The 24,911-nt window shown below is 33.2% G+C and overlaps 1 protein-coding gene across 2 annotated transcripts in view; it reads right to left on the bottom strand.

Moving 5' to 3' along the window:
* Acvr2a (activin A receptor type 2A) overlaps window positions 1-24,911 on the bottom strand; it is an 86,194-nt gene that overhangs the window by 8,220 nt on the left and 53,063 nt on the right. For both annotated transcript variants that reach the window (XM_004636644.2, XM_004636643.3), the window contains 7 exons: window positions 23,640-23,847; window positions 20,991-21,100; window positions 20,653-20,807; window positions 7,188-7,331; window positions 5,199-5,342; window positions 3,787-3,932; window positions 2,062-2,176 (listed from right to left, as the gene is read on the bottom strand). In XM_004636644.2, coding sequence (XP_004636701.1) covers window positions 2,062-2,176; window positions 3,787-3,932; window positions 5,199-5,342; window positions 7,188-7,331; window positions 20,653-20,807; window positions 20,991-21,100; window positions 23,640-23,847 — 1,022 coding nt within the window. The remainder of the gene's footprint in view (window positions 1-2,061; window positions 2,177-3,786; window positions 3,933-5,198; window positions 5,343-7,187; window positions 7,332-20,652; window positions 20,808-20,990; window positions 21,101-23,639; window positions 23,848-24,911) is intronic.

Here is a 24,911-nt window from a genome sequence, read left to right as displayed (position 1 = left end):
TTTTTTGTGGAACTGGGGATTGAACTCAGGCCCTTGCGCTTACCAAGGAAGCGCTTATTCCACTGAGCCATCTCCAGGCCCCTTGACAGCTTTCTTACATAAATGCTTAAAACAATTTTTTTTGTGTGAGCTATCTGGATAGGCCACATGCATACACTTGAGTCTCAGCAGACTTATCGAGCAGCTTTGATATTGGTTATTCCCCCAAAAGCTCCCTCCTTATGTTACTATGAGATCTAGACCTGAAGGCAGAAAATTATATGACCCAAAACTGAAGAAAAAAATACATACATGTTTTTAAAAAATGACATAGAAATGTACAATAGTTACTCTGAAAGGGAAAGAATCTGTTCAATGGGAAGGAAAAACTTGGAAGAGAAAGAAAACAAAACAAAGAAGGGAAAAAGATATATTTACATATATATGCAGGATAGTGTGGATAATTATACTGCTGATTTCTGGTCTTTGGAAAGGAGCAGTTAATGCTTAAGTTTTCTGTCTTTTTTTTTTTTTTTTTCCTTTGAACTTCTTATAACTTTTTTTTTTTTCTTAACCAATTTTTCAGGTTTATATCTGGTAACCTAAACAACTAATTTGAAGATAACATCATGCAACATAGCACCCATTGTTGAATTCCTATTACTTTGCTTAATGAAATCTTGTAGTTTTTCATGCTTTTTTACTATTTTGTTTTTCAAAAACATAAGGACAGATTACTCTAATTCAGAACTTTAAGTTTGTGCTTACATTAGAATACAGAAAGAAAAAAGTTCTACTTTGAATTTTATTTTTTCTGTGTCTCTTGAAAGATGACTTTTCTCTTAAATATATGCTACCCAAAGAACTTCTTTTATATGGCTCATCCTCATTTTTAATCTGCAATGATCATTTTTATAAATTGATGCTGGAGATAAAAGAGGTTTATTTCTTCAAGGGTTCTTTCTTTGCAATACATAAAGTATGCAATAACATGTATGTACCTCCAGCTTTGAAATTTTCTGGCCCATGATATCCGAAGTTAAGAAGCCACTGTTATTTTCACTTAGTCACATAACTTAATTGTAAAAGTGTTAATAACATGAATGAGTGCCAGTATATTTTCTCAAAAATGTAACAAGAGATGGAACTGTTCCCAAATAAAGGCATGCAGAACTTTGTGCTCACCTTTCCACCCAATCTCCATCTTGGCAGTACCTCCACTTGTGAATAGAGTTAGTGTCAATTTTTCTAGAGCTCTGTACTACTGACAACTTTCCTAAACTAAATTCTTCAATTGTTAATAAGTTTTGGCATGATTATTTACAACTTGGGGATCAAAAAGATATGCTAGAAAAAAATCAAGCTAAGAGTTAGCTGACCAAGTTGCATAATTTCACAGCCAGTAAATCACCTTGTTTTATAGGAATTGTGCCTTTTTGGGTCAAACTAGTTTTACTGATTAAAAGGTTATATTGTAGGAATGAAAATACTTTTCCTAGCCTCACAGTTTGTGAGAATAAAATGAAAGACAATCTTTTTCTCTTTGCCTTTTCCTAAAGGCCCACTGAAAAAAATCTGTGTGGATTTTAACTAGAGTTAGATACTTCACACAAGCCTTTTCTAGGGCTCTGACAATTCAGAAAAAAAGCCAATAAGCTGATTAAAGAGTTAATAAAGCAACAAAGAGCCAGAAGCAAGAAATCAATTGTTTGAAAAGATGAGCAGTGCAGCCAAAATAATGACCAACAATCCTTCCCTTCCTGAGATGAGGAAAGAATGAATAAGAACTTCCTGAGAATGAAGCCTACTAAAGATGAAATTTTCTGTGATCAGTTTTTTGAAAAGAATCCTAAAATATCTAATGATGTTTTATGAAGTGGTTATTTTATATAACTTGAGTCCTCTACCATTATGAAATATATGAAATAATATGAAATTATTATCTTTCAAGAAAAATATAAAACATGGACTCTTGAGTAGATGCTAATTAGTAATCACCACCACTACCACTACTTCAGACCAATTCATTCCTGACAGACAGCCTAAGAAAATAGAAGAGCTTATCTTTATTATCCTTCTTACCTGGCCATGGGTATCACCTGCAGATTTGCCAGCCTCAAACTTTAAAGCCAGCCCAAAGTCAGCAATACAAGCTGTCAGATTGTTTTTCAACAACACATTTTTACTTTTGATGTCCCTTTCAAACAGAAAGATAAAGGATTAAATTAAATTTAAGCAGGCTATATTTCAGAAATGTTTATTGAAAGTGGAAAAGAGAACATGCTATAAAAGAATAGTTACTTTAAAATATGAAATGCAAAGAAAAGAGAAATGAAGCTTAGGCAGAGCACAGAAGTAGAGTGACAAACTCCCATCCGCAATGTACACAGTAAGACTCGCTCTATAACGCAGTTTTACGAAGAACTGCCATTCCAAAAATACATCATCTGTCACTCAATACATGTTATTATCTATGTCACTCCCACATAGCAATCATAAAATTTCTGTTTTTTAAGAGAATACTTCAGCATTTATAGTTGAAACTCCCATAGAAAATGAAATTTTCAAAAAATGAAAAATCTTTTCTAAAATATCTGAATTCGTGACTTTTGTCCATTGACATAAACCTACATTTTAAAATGTCCCTTACCATAGAGGGTCATATGACCTGGTTGTAGAGAAGTATATCTAGCAATACATAATGCACACAAAGTTTTTACCTTACACACCTACTGTTCAAGCTATAGCCCAGTGTTCTGAATAGGATAACTTTTAAGGCAGCAAAATACAATCTGCACACTTGCCTAAAACAGTTCATGCCAGAAATTACTGTATATCAACTAATTACAACTATGCCATGATGCATGGTTATATTTATGTGTACAGTCACAGAGACCAAGAGTATAAAGAAGAGGGAGAGGAAAACAGAAACACTACAAAAACCACGGTCTCAAAAAGTTTTCAGAGCCCCTACTCCTAATACCTTTTCTTTGGGTGTGACGGAATGCAGGATTTATTTCCTATTAGAAGACAGACTGCATGCAGGAAAGTGAGAATATACAGCAGGGGGGCTATTTGTGAAGCAGAAATCTTAAAAGGTTTGCAGTGAGAATCTGCATTTTTGAGGCAGATTTAAAGTAATGCCTCCTAACAACCTACAGCTATCAGACTCACACTCAACTAAATACCTGTTCAGTGAATCCACTAAGGCCTACTTGTAAAATAAGCACCTTTAAAATGAATACAAATTGACAACTTGAATCCTATGTCCAACGAAGTTAAATACACAGCAAGCTGAATCCATGTTTAAGGAACATTATTCCTTTTGAGGGGATGGCAACTGTTGAAATCTAGGTACTATTTCTTCATTATGAAACTGTTTGAATGATACCACTGTCTAGCTCAGCTCAGTGAAAGAATATATGATCATTTAAAGAAATTTTTTAAAAAACCCTCAAGATTTCTGCTTAACTGTATCTCTGTAACTATTCATAATTATCTTTAAGTAAATGATGTTTTGAGTTAAAACAAATTTCTTTTTCTTTTAGGTAAATAAAACACACTTTCATTTTCAATACTTTCAGAAATGAGAAATCAAATCATATGGACATGATTAAACTTATTAATAATGTTAACATTCACTTTCCATAATGCTTCAATCTCAAAGCTAATTTAAGAAACAAATGAAAATTTGTTTTCATTTGAGAGCATGACTGAACTGCTAAAGGGAATACAAATTTTACCAAAGGGATTTAATAAGAGACACACTCTGATTTATACAGGAAAACAACATAAATTTTGCTCTACCTGTGAGATATTGCAGGTTTGTGGCCATCTTTCAGACCAGGTATATCTTCGTGTAAATATGCCAATCCTCTAGCCATAGTTTCTGCAATATGGCATAGTTCATTCCAAGAAACCACATTAGCCTTAAGAAAATCTGACAGTGAACCCTAAAGAAAAGAGCATGAGAAAAAAACTTAAGCTCCTGACAAAAACCATACATATATGGAACTTTTCAACCTACAAGAAGTTATTAAAAAAAAAAAAAAAGGTTGAAATTCCCTTCCAGTTCACATTAATAAACATTGAACCACAAAGGAAAAAGTGATCTTAAAAAATTTGTTATAAAAATAGTCAATTTCCCACAACTTAAACAGTAAAGTTCAAAAAGGACTATTTGAAAAACTAAAGTTATAGTAAAACTTTTTTTTTTTTTTTTAATTTTTTGTGGCCAACTCAGCCCACCCTGGGAGCAGGGCTGGCATAGCAGGTGGTGCCAGGGATTGAACCACGGTCCCTGTGTGTTTGCCTAAGCAAGCTTGCCTAAGCTTTACACCACTGAGCTATCTCGCCGGCCCCTACAGTAAAACATTTTTTGTTTGTCTTTTGTTTTTGTATTTTAGGGTCTACTGGGTGTTTAGGGTCTCACTACTAGATCTGACTTGTAGTGATCCACCTGTTCACAGCCTCCCAAGAGCTGGGATTACAAGCACACACCACCATGCCCAGTCTTAAAGCTTATTTTTTGAAAGTGAAAATACACTGACTTTAGAGATGCTACATGATACAACTAGAATAACACACAATATGAACAACCACTAATATAAACAATCTTCCCCCCAGAGATTACTTAACCACCCTTATAGTTAAGAATCAAGAGAAATTTAGGAGCCACTTATCAATGATGAAATTGATCATCAAAATAATACAGTTTATTATTTCATTTATGTTACTTTCAAACAACTGAGAGTTGAAAAAAAATAAAGAAAAACCAGCAAATGTGTTTTAGTGATAACAATCCTACAAGGCAGTGACAGAATAAAGATCACATACATTTTTTTGACTTTAGATTTGTCATTAATCTAGACTAAAACATTGTAAAACATGAAGTTCAGCCTGGAGAACTGATTCAAGAAATAAAAATAAGTCATACACAGTGAATTAAAAATAAGTACCGTCTATATGAAGTATTTACAAGAGACAATTACATAACAGAAAATCAGTATTTTCTACAGTAGTTACAGAAAAAGTTGCTGCCTTTACTCTTTAGTAAAATATGCTACTTTCTGAAGCAGTTAAGAGTTATTTGTATTTTAGATTAAATAATAATCAACTATAATAACACGCTATCTCCTGAAAAATAAGTCTGAGAGATTTACAGTTAATATTAGGGAGGTAGGCCAACTCTGATCTTACAAGTGAAAAAGTAGTTTTACCTTTTCATGAAATGCTGTAATTAGCCAAAGATCCACATCAACACTGGTGCCTCGTTTTTCTGCACCAATAAACTGTAGTATGTTTTCATGCTTCATTCCAGGCAAGCTATAGACTTCATATTCATTTTGCCATGACTGTTTGTCCTAAAGTTAAAAAGAAAGAATAAGAATATACTGAAATATACCATGTCTAGATTACTCAAGTGCAAAAGTAAAAAGAAAAAAATGAAAGCTAAATATTAAAAGGAAAAAAGGAACAAAGCTAAATATAAAAAGTCTTTTATTTTTTCCTGGTTTTTAATGAAAGAAAGCTCCAATAGGCAACAGTCCCATACTAAATGCCCCACCACCTATCCCGTCAGAACATACTTTTCTGGACTCTAGTTTATGAACAAGGGCATTCATCAGAAATGCTGCATTTCTGTATTGTACAATGGCAACAAATTCTGCTTACAAATATCACACTGTAGCTCCATCATAATGTGATGTTACTTCTATTACTATTCATCAGTTAGAATGACTATTTAAATAGGACTAACATAGTATTTCAGACTAACACAGTATCTCACATTCTTTTAAAACCACCATATATTTATTCCAGTCTGCAAGTGATGCATGTCTACCACATACTTGCTGATAAAAGATTAACTTATTTTCATGATGAAAAGGACAACAGAAGTGGCAGCACCCTACATGATGGTTAGGAAAACCTCTTTATCCAAACTAAGTTCAGTTCTTTATCTCTCACTAACCTCTGGCAAATTATATGATCATTAATTAGTTTTCTAATAAAATAAAATAGAGATTGTACTATCTCTTGCAGAGCTGCCATATTTGATGTGTACATGGGTATATATATCCAAGTAATACGGAAAGCACTCTTTCCTGTCACAATGACAGCATAAAATGAAGTATTTGCTACCACTGTTATTATTCTTAAGTTAATATCTAAATGTTTTTTACAAATTTTTAAGATTCTTGATAAAATGAAGTAGCTTCCTTGATGTTTTTTATGAGTCTTGGCATAACAGAATACACCCCTTTTGTGAGTACCTAACTATAAAGAATCTGCTCTGCTACTAAGCAGAGTAAAACTAAGCTTCTTCACAGGTGCCATCAGGTATGCCTCAGGAGACGTAAGAAGGCTAAAATCTACAAATAAGGTTAAAAAAAAAAAGTATATGATAGCTTTGAATTAAGAAAGATTTGATGTTTCAGCACAGCATCAAAGCTTGAATATAACCAAGGCCACGCTACCAAGATTATCATTCACAGGGGCAAATACGCAAGAGATGCATTATGAAGTCTGTTTCAGAAGCAGAACAGAAGATCAGCAGAGAAGGGTATAGATCAGGGTTTTATGAGAAGTCCAGCAACTTTTCAAAGAAAGATCATTCAAAGGACTCTTGATCAACTGCCTTTGAAAACTGATCAAACAAGAACTTTACTAATTATGTATGCACTCAAAAGTAGTACAAAAATGTATCAGTCTGGTAATATATCTCCAAATATCAATTCTAAAACAAAGTGTACTACACTCTTGCTCTTCTGTTTGCTTTCTCTGATAATCTCAAAGGGATAGTAAATCTTTCTTTCTTCTTTTTTTGGTGGAATCGGGGATTGACCTCAGGTCCTTGTGCTTGCCAAGTAAGCACTTATTCTACTGAGCCATCTCCCCGGCGCCTGGGATAGTAAATCTTAATCACTCAAACACTGTACTTGTTTTTTTAAAAACTGGAATCTTCAACTTAATCTTTCTGTAGAATTTTTATTGACAAAATATCATCTATATGTTCATTTATTATAATTCCAAGCATGACTGCTGCACTAATAACCTTCACAGACATGAAGGCAGATGTAAAGGGGCTGCTTTTCTAGCATCACCATGAGCCTGTGGCTTGCACTTCTAGACCATTTCTGAGTTATGCTGACTATGTAAGTTAAGCTCTTTGAATATAAAGTTAGATTAGCTAGCTGCAACAATCATACCTGGATTGGAAATATTTTGACAGCTACATATTCATTGAGCAACTGTGCTTTCCAGACACAACCGAATCTTCCCCTGGCTTTCACTTCTAGTAATTGTAGCGGCTTCAGACCTAGTAATGGAGAAGGTGGGGGTGGTCCTGGGTCCTACAGATAAATAACAATAACACTGTAAGTGAGCAGAATATGAAACACATCAATTCTGAAAATGAGAAAAAAGTGAGTATGCCAAAGAATCAATTGAAGAAACAGTAAACACATATGGATGACATTAACGTCAACCTTGCCAACCCTGAGTTTCTCAAACATTGCTAATTATCTTCAGTGATCACATGGCAGGCAATTTGATTTAAGAGTTTTCATACTGACTTTCACCAGTATTGTTACTTATATATAGCAGGAAGGGGGAAGAAAGACCATCTTTTTTATCCAGTCTTACTAATTTTTCCCATTAAGATTTTTGTGAACTTGAAGCACTAAGAGTATCTCATTGTTTGCATCTAATTTATACTTCATTAAAGGATAAGGATTTGAAAAGTACTAGAAAGAGAAAATTATGGCTATCTTCTCAAAGAATACTTCTAAGTCCACTGTTTTCTCTGATGACTATTTAATTTCAAGTATTTTCTTCATTAATCTCAGAAATACAAGCATCTATAAACACATTGCAGATACGTTAACTACAAAAGCACGTAAAAGAAACACTATAGCTACTGTGTTTGGTCTGTTCTCATTTTTCAACATATTAACTCATCTCTTTGATTATAATTATCTCTCGAAATTAATCTGAGCTAAAAATTATTTGTATTTTAAGGCTGACTGACCAAGAAAATACAAATAAAAATGCAGAAAAGTTGTGATCGGAGTGAATGTTATAAGTGAAAGAGAAATACACTATTATTACAGTAAATAGATTAAATACAGTTATAAATAGAAGTACAGAAAGGAGATTTATACAAATTAGGATAGCAACAAACCTGCACTGAAAACATCCTGACTATCTTAACCTACAGCAAAGCATAGAAAGCCTTCTGGAAAGCTCCAAGAGAAAAGAAAAACAAGTATTTCAGAGGCTGCATAAAAGGTTTTAATATACTTATTAAGAGGCAGAAGTAAAGTTTCTGTAGCAAAAGGAACAGGCATGATGGCAATGGCTTGCGCCTCAGTCCCATGCAATGAGTATGTCAACAAAGGCAATGCATCTCACTCTGCCCTTCTTCTCCACCGTTTTTTCATTTCGTCTTCTTATGCCTCAGACTACTATGGCTTAGGCATCATTTAGATCACTGGTGCCACTCTAGAGTTTGAAAAGTTTACATCTAACATTAGAAGGGCCCTTGATTGCAAGGTATTAAACAGGAAAAAGATGCAACTTCTAAAGTGATCTTTATAAAAGTTTGAGAATTCCTATTTTAAAACAAGACAAAATAGAAGACTTCCTGTGATTCATTTCAAATTCAGTTATTTATTTTAAAATGTCTACAAAAGTTGCTTTTCCTTCTCACATTCAAAACATGAAAGGTTATTGAAGCTGGGATGTTTCTGTTTAGCAGAGTGACAGGCCAAGGAGGTCAGGTATAAATCTTATAGGAAGGACAGGCTCTTGCAGCGTGGGGTCCAGCAACCTCTGGAGAGTGTCTATGAAATGTACCCTCCATTCCTTGTTCTGTACCTGACCATTTCTACATGCATTAAGAGATTCCAGTGACAGGACCATGCTGCTCATAGACCGGGAGGCAGGGGACGGTTGAAAACTACTTTCCCCACAGACAAAATCCAGCCCAAGTATTACTGTGTAACTGCACAAAGGAATAATTAAGCTAAGTAGAAAATGATACAAAGGCAGTATTTTCAAAGTAGGAATGCCAAAAACAAAGTATATACTAAAAAGTATATATGCCAAAATAATAGCTGAAAGCTGAAGATGGAAAAAAATAAAGTAGAAAAGTAAAAATGATTCTAAATGGAAACACTGAAAATTTGGTAATGCTGAAACACATCGTCTATTTTGTTTGAAAAGGGCCAATCATTTGGATATGATTCAATCTATAAAGCAAGATTTAGATGATTTAATACAAATCTTAAAAATTGTGACAATTTAAAATACAATTTTAGTATAATACTAGCTTTAAATCTAGAGAATGTACAATAATTTTCAACTTCTATGTTTAAGAAAAATAGAGAAATGTCTTTCAAATGCATAAACATGAAAGTTCTAACAACTTTCTAAGACTGCTCAGCAATTTTCTACTACCCGTATTTCAGAAGAAACCTTAGATCACCCTCCTAATAATACAATTACATTCAATATTGTAACTTTTTTTTTTATGTACTTGGTACAGGGTCTACAGGGTCTCGCTACATAGACTGGACTCATAGTGATTCTGTTTTCAGCCTCCCAAGTGCTGGATTACAGGCACACGCCACCAAGCCCAGTCTCAGCGCACCTGAGGGGTAGACTGGCACAGCAGGCCGGGGATTGAACTCAGGACCCTGCGACTGCCTAAGCAGGTGCTTTAGTCCACTGAGCTATCTGGCCAGCCCTTCAATATTGTATCTTAACAATCAGAAACACACTGTTGTCAAAATTACTTTAAAAAGAGAAAAAGCTTAAAAACAACACCGGATAATTTTCAAAGGCTAACAAAAGGTCCACAAAGGTACTTTCTTATAAAGTGTCAAAACTTTTAGAAATGTTTTTAAACAAATTTAAAATATTATTTAATACTTAAAGATTATTGGCTCAAAATGAGTAATTTTGCAGCAAAAATTGTAATTGCATGAGACCTGTAATGCTAATCAATGTAAGTTTTGCATGCTTCTTTAATGAAAAGTTGCTACAATGAAATTTTAAATGTACAGCAAAATATGTAGGTTTTATGAATAAGTAAATATATAATCTAAAAATACTAAAATATTAGAAATAAATTTGTTTATTTGTATCTCTATAGTAATTTATCCATAGAAAACCCTTTAATATTTGCTTCTGGAAATAAAGATCTATACCTTGAACACTTGGAGAAAAAATGCAAATGTAAACCTCATAAATGGGAGCAACATTCTGATCTCATTCACAAAATACAGCTTTGCTCTGACATAGAAAATCTATGTGGAGGAATAAACAGATCTCCTGAAAACTTTTCATGAATCTCCATTTCTCTTATAATATCCATGCTATTTTATAAAATGAAAAAGACATATACTAGAAATGCCTCTGGATTCTATTTCCTCTTATGGCTTAAAAGGTACCATGTTAAGAAGACATGCTGAAAAGCGTCCCCTATACTCCTATGTCATTAAATGTGGGGTGCTCTGAAGTTATCTACGATTGTTTTTAACTGTTTCTCAGTCTTCAGATTTAAGGGGGAATTCTAAGCTTATTATATAATCTTAAAGCCCCAGACAGTAAGAATCACTGAAAGTTATACTTTGAAAGTATTCATTTGCTAGTGATACCAAAGATAAAACTGAAACATTCATTGTGATTAAAATGTGATTAAAAGATTAATGTGCTATATCAGAAAGTCAGTTTTTATTAAATACAAGAACACACTGACATTTAAACCTACCAGACTATAAAATCAATAAAGAGCTTTTAAGGCCAACAAAGTCATTTGGTGCTCTGTAATAAGCTAAAATAGTTGTTTCTACATCCTACCTTATATAATTATGAATTTTAACAATCCTGTTAAACCAAAAGCTGTTACTTGGTCATCAATCATCTTTTTGTGTGGCGGTGGGGAGTCTATGTGACACACACGTATATAAATGATAAAGGATGCACAGTAGAGCAACAATAACAATAAAAATCTAAGGACCAAATGTTAAGTATGCATCCACAAAAAATTTCACAACCGTAAAACAAACATCAATGCATCTTACCTCTATCATTATATGAAAGGCGTGCTTGTGAAAAAAAAAAACACAGGCAAAAGAAATTACGATTCATATTCAGAATGAAATGAAAAATGACACAATAGTTACAAAGTGAAGGAAAGAGAGTAATGATTCAACTTTTAAGAGGTTGGCAGTGATCCAATGTACTATATTTTTAAAATGATAATTGAGAACACCTGCCTTATAGAGGAAAGTAATATAAAAATTAAACACATACACACACACAAACCCTTTGGATATTAGCTATCTGATGAGAGGTAAACAGAATTTTGACTCTACTGTAACTCCAATTTACCTGATCCTACGGGCTTCAAGCCAGGAAGTAAACAAAACTATGTCTTAAATATTCATTTTTTTCAAAGGTCCAAGAGTATACAATAAGTGATAAAGCTGAAGATACATGCTGAAACTATCTGTGAACACCAGAGGGCAGTATTGACTTCAAAAAGAACGGGGTAGCAGGCCTGAAGAAATTACGTAAAACTCAAGTCTGTAGACATACCATACTCTCCTGACAGTGCTCTAGAATGTCTTACTTCTATTGAGTCAACTGCTTCACTTCCCTTTCACAGGACACAGTAGAATCACAGGGTCAGACAGAACAGTATTTCTAGGTGGCTATGTGAGTGTGCACAACATAAATAACACACTGGTAAGAAAGTGAGAAGGGAGGGGAACACAGCAGAATTAAGGAAACACAGTAACAGATCAGGCCTTCTGTTAACCTACTTGCCAACTACATCACACGAAAAGCGAAATCTTACTACAATGCAACTGAAGTTATTTAATGCTCACTTTTCACCTAAGTATATGCCAGCAGTTCAAAGCATGATTTTGGAATAATACTAACTGAATTTAGGAAATGTGCCACTGAATAAGCATTGCGGGCCTGGGGAAGGTGCATCTCCACACAGTTCTCATAGTCTGAGGACATTCCGATACTGACAGAAAACAAGATTTTTATTTTTCCTATCATTCCATAATTTCCAGCATTTCTCCAGTGGGTCTATAGAGATCAATAGCACTTAGAAAATGGAATCAACAGCTCACTTATCTATACCAGTTGTTTAAGTAGCTTCTCTTCATTTGCGATTTTCTTCCTAGAGTAGTAAGTCAGGACTACATTTTCATCCAAAAGGCTGAGTTTATTTTACTATCAAAGTACCTTATCAGTATTCCAGAGTAAAATTCATTATTTGAAAGAAATGCTTGCTAACTGATGAAACAGGGATCAAGGATCACTTGGATCTTGTTTAAATACAGGTGCTTTCAGAGATAAAGATGATATTATACTAAGGCAAGTTAGTTCAGTGCTATTCTTACATCTCAAAAAGTGTCTCTCTGCTTAGTATACTTTCCAATCGAAAATTAGAATAAGCTATAAAAAGACACTAACTAAATGTACGAAACCAAGGTATTTGTCAATGTGAAAAAATAAAACAAGGTAGAATTTTAAAAATCCACTGAAATACGGATTTAAAAAGTACATCTTAGTTTAAGATACTTCTCCAAAAATAAGCTCATTTCATAAGCAAAATGACCCAAGTGACACAAGAGATACCAACAGCAGGTCTCAATGCATAAACTGTGTGATAAGATGGACAAAAATAAAATAAATTCACTGAAATGTACACATAGGAAAATTTGGACTCACAAAATGAAATGCCACTGAGTATTCAGTAGTATCACTATAGGTAACAGTGAATGTCAAAATAAAACAGTAATGTCTAGTAAATAGATTTTGGATTAGATATTTGTTCCCTATCAATAAAGAGATACCCAACTAACCCTGGCAGGTCATGTAAAAGATATTTCCCTGAAGAGGGGACCCTGAAGAAATGCAGGAAGTACTAGGAAGAGGCCCATGAAATGACATACTCTAGACTTTTGACTTATTAACCACACGGACAGCTGTTTCATTAACTGAAAACTAGATCAGGATTTGGAGACATCCAAATGGAGCTATTTAGTAGTTAGATAGGCAGATCCAAAATAGCTCTGATACAGTCCACTTTCTGAATAAATTTCACATAATAATCTTTTTAGAAATATAGATTTTCTATACCATTCCTTAATATGTATAAATTATAGGTACTACAAATTTGATTTACTACTTAAGCCATTCCAAACTATATCCTTAACTCTATATTTAGACAGATAAATATATTCTGTTTTGGTTTCATTCACACAATTCACTTAAAAAGACCTCTTAGGACTATGAAGGCAGAGGCCCCTATGCAAAGTATGTGAAAAATGACAAATTCTGTATATATCACCTCGCAGTCATCTAATTATCTTACATTGAGAATTTTTATGGTTGTTCATTTTTAAAAACACTTCTGGTATATATCAGTATATATCAGCATAAATATTTCTTAGCTAGACAAACCAAGGAAAACACTGATAGATTAACTATTACTGACAACTATCAAATACACAACCATAATTCTAATTAGACATTCAATATTCTTTTGTTATATATTCTGCCTTGCATAGTTTCTCTAATCTTTGATCCCAAAGAAAGACCAAAGTGGATGAAATGATGATTCTGGACAGGCTCCCCAAGAAGCAGTCAGTACCTCATGGTAGCCAGAAGTGAGGCTAAAGGTGTGAAAGAAATGTAAGCACGCTCATCCTCCTTTTGATTGCTGCTCTAGATCATCAGGGTTATGACTGTCTACAAAAGAAATTTTATTGAACATTTATATTTTATAGGCCAAGATGAAAAGGAGGAAAAAAATGTTATACATGAATAAACTATGACATGATAAAAGTGGCTGTTCATCTACCAGGCTACATATACTCCCAATGAAAACTACTTTAAGTGAAAAACTATATCCTCTAATCCCTTTAACCTTACTTTACTATTTTCATGAATTATTTACTGAAAGAAGCCATTCAATGGTCAATAGCCCTGCAATTAAATGCCCAGGCTCTACTACTTAAGACTGTAAGTCACTCCACCTATGTGTCTCACTTTTCTTATCTGTAAAACAGACTTGATAAAACAGTGTACTTCATGAGGTATTGAAATATTAAATGAATTAACATTATGTTAAGTGTTCTATATAGTGACACAGTATTCAAAATGAAGTCTTTTATTACACTGCTCTTAACATATTAACTTTCATATATATCAACAGTAATGATTTCTTTCCAGTTCAATTTTGAAATTGTTAATTTGAACACACTTATCCTGTGATGCTTTCTACTGGCTGAAACAGTTTTGGAAGTCTTTCCTGAGTGGCTGGTTCTTCTGTGTCATGGTTATCTCATTTCAAGATGCTTACCTTTAATGGTCATTCTGACTTTGGAGAAAAGCCAGAAGTTGCCCAGTGCCGGAACTACAGAATAAAGTGGACAAGGACACACCATGATGTTTTTATAAGCCGGCCTTCCTATTGAGTGGCACTCACAGCAGCATTCACTGTACACTTTAGTACACTGTGTAAAGATACTCACAAAAGAGAACTTCCAAAACTTCACAAAGTGCCAAGAAAGATGGGTATGTTCAAAGCGAGGCAGAATATTGTGAGGAGTATTAATGGTAATATGTCTTTTATTGTAATAAATTTAAACATTCACCATATTTTTCAGTTATCCCTGTACTCTCATCTAAAAGAATCAGATCCATTTATAAACTGGGATATGAGGCCTGGCGCAAGTCAAAAGAAAACTGAACTCAAGATTTTAAAATTTAAGTGTAACTCACTTTTACAAATAAGATGCTTTGGTTAATTTTAATACACAGCTTTTAAGCTTTGACATAACTTCTTATTTTCCCCCTTTTCACCCTTCCTTTTTGCTTCTAGATATGGAGTGTTAGCCAGTTTCTAAGTGGCACTATATGAACGTTTTTTTAAGTGCAATAAATTATATATAAATGCTAATAGTAATTTTTTGTCAAGCAGCAAGTCCATGGGTAATTTACATTTCTTCCCATAATCAGAAATATATGTTAAAGGAAGCTATAATTTAGTTTATTAATACAAAAATCATATACTACAGTTGAACACTGAAGACCATGTTCTATTTACTATTTCTTTTTTACTATTTCTTGTGTGTATACATAAGAAAGACAAAGATGCATTCATATGTACAAAACAGCATTATGTCATATTTTAAACATGCCAAACTATTGTTGAAAATGTGTGTTCTATATCTTAGATCCTATACAAACTCTAATTTGATAAACTACCATACTGTACATCTTAAATATATATATATTTTTTATCTATTTTTAAATATATATAATTTTTACAAAAGGAAAAATTTTGCTGTTTTCTCAGCATAAAATACTGACTTAAATTTTACTTTAAAATATACCATTTTAACCTAATAGATTAAATTTATCAAGCTGAAAGACCATCTTTTGTATTCTGTCAATTTAAAAGATGCCTGTTGTTGTATATTTTTATAGTGTTTTTAAAAAGCATATATTCAAACAAATGAGAGCAGAGAAAGGTGTCCCAGGATATGAAGCAACTTCCTAAGATTGCTTCAGCAAAGTGGTAAGAGAAAGAAAAAGAAAAAGAAAAAAAAAAAGGAGCAGCTCTCTCCATTCTCTTTCATTCGCCTTATATACAACAAGCTTATATGTATAAATGTATAACTAATTTAAGTACAAGAATTTAAAAAAGGGAGAAGCCAAAAGGAAAAAGCAAATGATACAGCAGTTAACCTACTTGAAGATGTGCTCATATGTATATTTATTTTAAAATATAATATTAACATATTAAATACTATTAATAAAAGTTAATTACCTCTTACCCTCCCCAAATGAGGAAACAGTATATTTTTTAAGTTGAATTAAATATTATTTTATCCTTCCAGTGTCAGATTCATTTTAAATTAATGTATATACAGCCTCATATTCTCAAGGAAAATCCTGCAAGGCATTTTCACAGATGACTTGGTTTCTGAGTGGTAGTAATTTGACATAGCATGAAGTGACAACCTATTATTACTTTAATAATAAGGTCAGCAGGATTATTTTGCATGCCCAACTCACAGGGATCCCAAACATCTGAAAACTCTTATTCTTATCAAACTGAAACGCAGACAAAATGTCATGATGTAAGAACCAAAGAGGCTGATGTCACCTTAAAAAGTACTAATGCTGTAATACCAAAGTGCCATTTATATATCCTTTAAAAATTAACTTCATATCTTGTTAAAGATAGGCCATTTGTAGCTCCTAAAGTTCATTTTCTTATCAATTAGCATTTTTATCAGCACAAATATAAACCTTACAAGCACAAAAGTTAAACACACATATGATTATGAAAAGGACTGTCGATAGTTTTACTGAAATATTAACTCTAACCACAGTAAGACTTCTTAATAATAGAGTCCCTCATATTCATGACTCACTGTCCCCAGAAAAACCAGTTTGCACTGAGTTTACTCATTGCCTCTTCCTACATGGAAAGACAATTTCAGAGCAGGCAAGAAGAACTGACCTGGGAACAAACTGATAGGGTGTTTCAGTCTGTGATTACAGAAACAATGTAATAATGCCATACTTTCATAAATGCACTTACAGAATTGTTATTACCTACAAAAGCCATGTGAAATAGAGTAGTGATCACAATACATATTTTGCTTTCAAGGGGCTTGCAGTCTAGTGGGAGAATGAAACAAAAACACAAATTATAATGAGCCCTTCCCAACTGAATTCATCTGAATTCCAGCAGACAGAAATGACTTGAGCTTTTTTTTTTTTTTAAAGCCTTTCAATGATGGCACACAAGTGATGGACGGTGTAGGATCTAGCAGGAAGAAAGAACAAAATTTTTAGGCAGACAGAATGGAAGCCCACAGGCATGCTCCAAACTCTGTATTCCTTGCTGCGATTATTGAGTGCTCTCAAGTATTTTTAAAAGCACAAAAGTAAGATGACCAATGTGAGAAATGCTATTCTCGCAATAGTACAGGTGAAGGGAAGGAAATGGAAGCAAGAAAACTATGAGGTTCTAGAAATCTGAGCTGCAGACCTACTACTGTCCTAAAGGAACACGACTAGGTCAATGACAAGGCCAAGAATAGAAGTGGTCTCCATGGCTTTCACCTGGATGATTGGAAGAAAAGTGACACCATGTTAACAGTGGGAGAAACACAGCAGTTAATGAGTTCTCAAGAAAAATGAATGGTTTCAATTTTTAAAAACCAGCAAACTGCTTGTTCTATGCCTTTAACTATACTATATTTATTTCAGAATAACTTTTTTGTTGTTTACTGAGAGCCATACTTAACCCTATCAGATTTTGAAGTATTTATACCCCTACCTCACTTTAAGATAAAAATACTAATGAAACCAGAAAATCTTAAACAATTTGATGTCTTAAAGAATTTCATCATTTAATTATTAGAACTAGTTTATTGACTATGATGACACTAATGCCTTTCAACATACAAACTGAGTCACAAACTAGGCTTCACCAAGGAAAGTTTTGCTAAGAAAAGAAAGGACAATTTTGTCAGTGTCCTAAATCATTTAAAGAATTTGAAGGGAAAAGGATCCAGAAATTCATTGTAAGATCATATCATCTTTTCCTAACTGGTCTTGAAATTAAATTTGGAATATGTGGACATGAATATGGGAGGGTAACCTCAAGATTTTTAATTGTACAGTAACTCTCCTAGTATTCTTTATTCTAAAAAAAATTAAAAAATAAAAAAAAACAAACCTCAAACAGTAGGCACCAGCAGAATCAAATCAGAAGCACAGGACTTTTTACAAACACCCAATCATACATTATTCATAAATCCTATCTAAAGTATGATAAGACATTTTAAAAGAAAACACATTTATATGCTACATATCTATGACTTTTCACTTTCCTTTTGCTCTACGTGATGTTAATGTGAGATGATGCTACTGATCATTTCAGAAGTTATACAAACTATTCAGTATCTAAAAGTAAAACAATAAATTAGCCTATAGCATGGTTCTGATATGGCAAAGTTGTTAACTGAATTATCTGAAACACCAGAAACATCCACTCTCTGAAGATGAGCAGAATAGAATCGGCATCAGAAAGCAAAGCTTTGTGTCACAGGGCTCTAAACTGAGATTCCAGCTCACACTTTTAAGCTTTAGGTCTCAATTTCTTCACCTATAAAATTGGAATTATACTAGACAAAGAGTCCCATGAAATAAAATTAAATGAGTACTTTCCACACTTGGCTTTCCAGAATCACCTGGGAAATTTTTTAAAAATACAGTATCAGACAGGTGTGGTGGTGCAGATTGTAACCCCAGTACTCAGAAAACGGACCAGGAGTGTCTCAAGTTCAAGACCAGCATGAGCTACACACGTTCAAGGCCAGCCTGCACTATATACCAAAAGCCTGTCTCAAGAAAACAAAACAGAGAGAGAGAGAGAGACAGAGAGAGAGAGAGAGAGAGAGAGAGAGAGAGAGAGAGAGTCTCCATTGCATCCTTTTAAAGGTTATGGCCCAGGAAGTTATATTTTTAAATCCCAAAGATGATCCAGTATCACCACCTGAAATAAATCACTACATATTTTCTATATACTTACATGCATTCTATAGATCTTATATAACATATATTTATGAGTAACATAACATCACCTTACAGTAAGCACTTAAATCTTCAGTAAATGCTTGACATAATTATTTTTAAATTGCATAAACCTCTTACCAAAAACAAGACCTTAAAGCATGAAACAGGTCTGTTACAGAGACACTGAGCAACGACAAAAGTTAAATTCCATTCTGATGGCAATCGCCTTTTTCCACGCATGACAAAATGAAAAAACCCATCCTGTATTTTGTTATAACAAAACTTGGCCAGGTTACTCCATCCCAAAATCTTTTAAACTCATTCCTTGCGTTTCAGAAATTCACACAATTTATGCAAATTTATGACAGGCAACAATGCAATTGCTAAATAATTTGTGTTTGATAAGATTAGTGCTAGCAACAAATACCTAAAAACAGAGATGGGTAATCATGGAAGATTTGATGTTAAGCATAGTAGCAGCATCATTCTTCTTAAAAAGTCTCACACCCTTGAATTAATTAGCATTTCTAAGTAAAGTGGTCTGATACATAGGCTATCAAGCTCTTTAAAAATTTTTAAACATGCTTTTGTATCAATATTGGATACACGCCAATGCTGTATCTATAAAGTTGCACTAATGATTAAAAATTCCTACCATAAAAACCTCAGCATATTCACTTAAATGTGGGTTCCAGCTTGTTTCTATCATATCAGGTAAATTCAGGAAACTATTACAGTACTGAATACACTGTTTTCTAAATTTAGGTACTAAAACAAGTACTTCAAGTTACCACTGACAGAAGATAGAGTGTATCTTATGGTCATTTGGAGTAAACCTCCTCCTGCCTCAGCCTCCTGAGTGCTGGGATTAGAGGCATGTACCACCATGTCCAACAATATTGTTTTACTTTAAAATTGTTACAAATTTTTAACAAATCTAAGTACAGTTACTAATGTCTGAAAGTTAAGTATGTGACCAATATAAACTATTGTGTTTAATTTACTGAACTAGCTATTTTACCTTTGGGTTTATTTCTCCATATACATATCTTCAAAAGATTAGGGAGATCAGTGATCTAATGCTAACAGATTGTAGCAAGTACTGAGAAAGAAGTGTATTATATAAACAAAGCTTAGAGGGAAGAAGTTGTTTTGGTCATAAAATTATAGGACTTTACTGTTTTTTTTCTATTAAGTTTTAGCCACTAATCCTACTGGCATTAAAAAAAAAATAAACCAAGAGATTCAGAAAGCGAAGGTAATCTGATCTTAAGAGGTAAAAAAAACACCAAAAGAACTAGAATTTACAGATGTCTCAAACAAGTATAGCCAGAAGCCATCAATTTCCTGGGCTGGCAAACTTTAACTACTTCCATGAAAAGCCCTTGTAAAGCAATGGACCAGTGCCAACTATCTAGATAGAAAAAGGAGGAAAATTTAGTGAATTAAATATAACACTGAAAACTATTTTCAGAAATATTTAAGATAGGGTGAGTGTCAAAGACACTAAGATTTTAGTCTTTAATACATATCTCATATGCTGCAAAAAGGGAAATATAGTCGCACTATGAAAATCATAGGGTAATATGTTCCTAATCTCCTATACAGCCTCTCTTTTCTATGCTTTCTCAATTACCTTTTGAATGCATCCTCATATTTAAAAGGATGTTTTGGAGAGTAGTTTTGAAAAAGGCATGAAATTTAAAAAACAGAGGATAGGATGGAAAAGAAAGGATTTATACCACTTCCCTATCATTTCACAGAGAGCAAAGAGGTTCCATCTCATACTTAAAAGTATTAGAATGAAAGTAAAATTCTCCAGAGAAAAACAGGATGGGAATACTCATTTTACTGCACCTCAACCTTCTAGAAAAGGTTAAGACATCACAAATTAATAAATTTGTGAAATTAGCTGTGATTCCTATGATAAATATACAAAAATTAACTCCGAAGGAAAATAATTTAAGCTCATGAGTTTAAGGACATTAACATTTCTTTAAAATGTAGGACCTAAAATACTGCAAAGTATAGACAATAACTTACTTGAGTTGGAACAAGCACAGGAGGGTAGGCCATCTTGTGATGCCTGTACACCCAGAATGCACAAATGATAATTCCTGCAATCAACATCAATGGCACCAAAGAGTAGAGCAGAATGTTGTAATACGGTGCTTTAGGTGTAACTGGATTTGAAGTGGCTATAAAAATAGAAGAAAAACCAACTCAGACATGATCTGCACAACTGCATAATAAATATTTATTATAGTGTCACATTTTAGGGGAAAAATGTGAAAAATAGGGTAAATTATTTTTGCAACACAAACATACTGTGTTTTCAATCTACTGGCCAAGATGAACTATGTGTTTTTCTGTGAACTTACGCTGTGTGACTTCCATCTCTGGAAAATAAGAAAATTTTTCATTACACATATTCCCTTCACAGCAACAAAAATATACTTCAGGGCTGTCTTTTTTTTCTATACAATCAGTCCTGTAAACAAACAGAGGAGAAATAATTAAAATAAATATCATGCTGACCATAGAGTAGCTGTTTTTCTCTGAAAAAATAACATACCATTTACATTCAATTTCAACATTTTTATTAACATTTAATGATCAATTCTTAAAAGCCAAAATGTACCTAAACTCCTGTTATTAAATCTCATCAGAAAAAAAAGTTGACCTTATAACAATCACATTAACTCCCTGCGCCTATTACTTTAATGTAGTTTTTAATAATCAATCTAAGGCAACTATCTTTTTTTTAAGTATTAGGAAGGCCTACAGTGGAATACACAATGGCAATGAGGTAATATAGTCTGGGAGTGCTTTTGATCACAGGAAATTCAGCTTTCCTATTTCATGAATATTAGAAACTACATACAAAATTTTGTTTATAAATACACACACAGACACACACACACACCATCAGAACTCAAACTACACTTGGGAATTAATAATGTCATTTTTTATACTAGTAAATTTGAGTTTCTTAAATATAATGAACAAGGTTGAGAACAGCAACAAGTCGAGAACAAATATATGATAGCAAATATAAAGGACCTAGTAACCCAGGTTGATTAGAAGTAGGATGAATTTGGAAGGAAAATAAGCAGCCTTTTGTATAGGTCAATGAAACTGAAAAGACTTGGATTTAGCCCCCAGAACAAACTCTAATCACTGAGAAACAATTATACTTATTTTAAACTAAACTTTTAAATATTACTGACAAACATCAGGTGAAGTTAAAGACACATCTCATACAATAAATTGAAACTCTGTGATGGTGGTTCCAATAATGCTGTTTTCACTCTGAAGTGAAAAGTATAGGAAATTTCAGGGAGACAACTATTTAAAAAAATCCCATTTTAAAATATAATCCACACTAACATCTACCTAGCACAAGATAAAAAGACAAATGAAATCTATTTTTTAACAATTTATAATGAAAAATGTATAAATCCTTAAGTTAGTATTTAGAATCCTGCCTCAAATTATAGGAGTCACATGATCAAATACTTAGCCTAAGTAAGTCAAGAAAATTATGTTTTACCATCCAATTTCATCCTTCTTTATCACTGTCTTTTTTTCTACACTTGGACATTTCTTGATGTTTTCTTTTTTCTTACTTCTCTTATTACCCCAACATTTTTTTTTTAATAAAATTGGGAGCATAAGAACAAAATTCACATACTTCTATATTAACATTTAATCCCTAGAAATAAATTCATTAGCACTGAATAATGCACTCTGCAGACTTCAGTGAAAGGCTCACTACCCATGAGAGTGCTGAGGAAAAATGTTGGTTTTAGGGAATAAACATAGAAGCTTTTTACTAAAAAAAAAAAAATAATAATAAAAAGTAGAAATCTTGCATTCCAAATCATTAATAAGACATACTCTTAAACAAAGATGATTTCCAAACTTAGTTGTTTTGCTTATTTCTTCCTACTTACCTTTCCTAATAGTACTCATCACTAGATGGCCACTTCTGTTGGTAGAGAAACCAATAATCAGAAGTCTAACTAAATCATGTATGCATAAACAAATAATCCCTGAAAAATTCACAGCCTTAGATGTATATAAATTATTTGTTTTCATTTCTCACTAAAAAGTAGAGCTAATTCAATTTTCAGGGTTTATTCAATGCATGTTGCTATTAGTCATATACAGATAACCAGTCACAGACTCCAGGTAGCCAGTCCAGGCTCCTAAAGAAGTAGATCTAGTTTTCAGTGCTTAGAGCACCCCTTTCTGACTCCCAAACTGTTTGATTATCTAGGACTCTGTTATCTCTGCCGGCCATCACCACATACCACAGTCGAAATCCTCTGGCCCAGGCAAGTGAAGTGACCACCCCAACATCTACAGGACTGCTTACAGACAGATCATAGGCTGTCAGTAACATGACTATTGTACTTTATTTCCAGTGCAGAACAACTTAAGCAAGATCTTTTAAATAAAACATAGCTTTCTGTGAGGACTACGTTAGTTCTGATATGTTCTGAATGTCAAGTTAAAATGTCTCTTGGGATAAAGAACAAAGGCCTACTTCACAAGGCAAAAAAAAAGTCGGGGGGAAATGTAATGAGATCAATTTCTTCCAGGTACACAAAGAAGGAAACCGAAAGGAAATTAAATACTACAATTATGCTTTATTGTCCTTGAGGATAAATTTTTCTACAAGCATACTCTCTTTTAAAGTAATTTTTTTTTAAAAAATCCTCATTCTTAAAAATTCACATAAAAAAGTTGTATTCTCACAACATGGGGAAAGAAATGATTTTTAAGAGTTCTTACTATTTCAAAGATTCTTCAGAATATATCGAGGACAAAACATTATCATGCCATGTTTATTATTTTCAAATACATGATCTTTGTCATTGTAGCATGTTATAATGTTAATGTCATTTTTTTCAAAGGCAAGAAACATTGATGTACAAATCCACATATTGAACTTTTCTCAAAAAGGAGAAGGGGAAAAGGAAAATCACTCAATATTGTCATAAAAAAATAAAATATGTCCTCACCTGTCATAGCAGTTGATATCATCCAGCCAACAACCTTGTTTCACTATTTCAATGGAACCAGAAATATTCTTCCAGGTAGCAAAACAATGTCGCCGTTTATCTTTGTCACCATAACAGGGTTCCACACCAGTTTGATTCGTTCTGTCTCTTTCCCAATTAGCATTAAAGAAAAGACACTCCTGAGTTTCTGATCTACCAAGTATAGCACCTATAAGACAATAAAACAACAATTTACTGTAACTGTATTAGCTCTTAAGAGAATGTCTCCCAAGATAGCAACTTCATGTGTTACTAAAATATAAACATTTTATTGTTGCCCCAATGTTATAAGTGATATTTTCTTTCCAGGTTATTCCCAGTACTTTAAAATATAAAATAATTAAAATAACCCAAACTGTCTACAAAAGATTTCTCTTTGTAATGCCTATTTCATTTAAGAACATCCTTGATGAAAAGCAGTAGCAATTGTTAATTTTATGAAATTTCAATCCTTGAGTAGATTTCTTCTCAGAATTCTATGTATCAAAATAAGAACTAAGCAAATAATTCTGCTGCATGACTAAGTATAACGGTTACCTCAAGAAAAAGTTCCTATATGACCAAATGGCAGACTAAACAAATGATAGCCACTCAGACCTGGGAATCTAGAAGTCTCAAAGTGAACCAAGTGAACCTGTTAGCTCAGGAAAGCAATTGACAATATACATTGTCAATGATGAAATGTGAGTCTTCAGAAAAAAGTAAGAATTTTAGAAAATTCTACCTTGTACCTTAGAAGGTAGAATTGTAATTCTACCCTCCCAATATTCAATGACCTTCAAAAAGTGCTCAGCAAGGAAATATGCCAATAGTTAAGAGGTCCATATAATTCACAGAACCAGTATTTTCTAAATGAATTACATATGGCATTACAAAAGCATTCTTGGGTAAAAAAATCTATGTGCAACAATTTGTGATAGCCAAATCTTGGAAACAACCAAGATGCCCATCACCTGAGGAATGGTTAGGAAAGATGTGGTATTTTTACACAATGGAGTATTATTCAGCTATTAAGAATGATAAACTGCCAGCCTTTATATTGAAGTGGATGCCACTTGAACATATACTCATAAGTGAAATAAACCAGAGAAGAAATACAAATAGAAAGATATAATACAAGTTAAAGGAAAGCAGAATCTCAAGGACTAACTAATCAAGAGAGGGAAAGGAGAAGAGCTAGGAAACATGACAATGTCAAGCCATACAGTTATATGTAAAAGATGAGCAAGGCAA

Source organism: Octodon degus, unplaced genomic scaffold (assembly GCF_000260255.1).
Source record: "Octodon degus isolate 3935 unplaced genomic scaffold, OctDeg1.0 scaffold00082, whole genome shotgun sequence".
NCBI lineage: Eukaryota > Metazoa > Chordata > Mammalia > Rodentia > Octodontidae > Octodon > Octodon degus.
The sequence above is the reverse complement of the archived record's forward strand: the minus strand, read 5'-3'. Positions and strand labels throughout refer to the sequence as shown.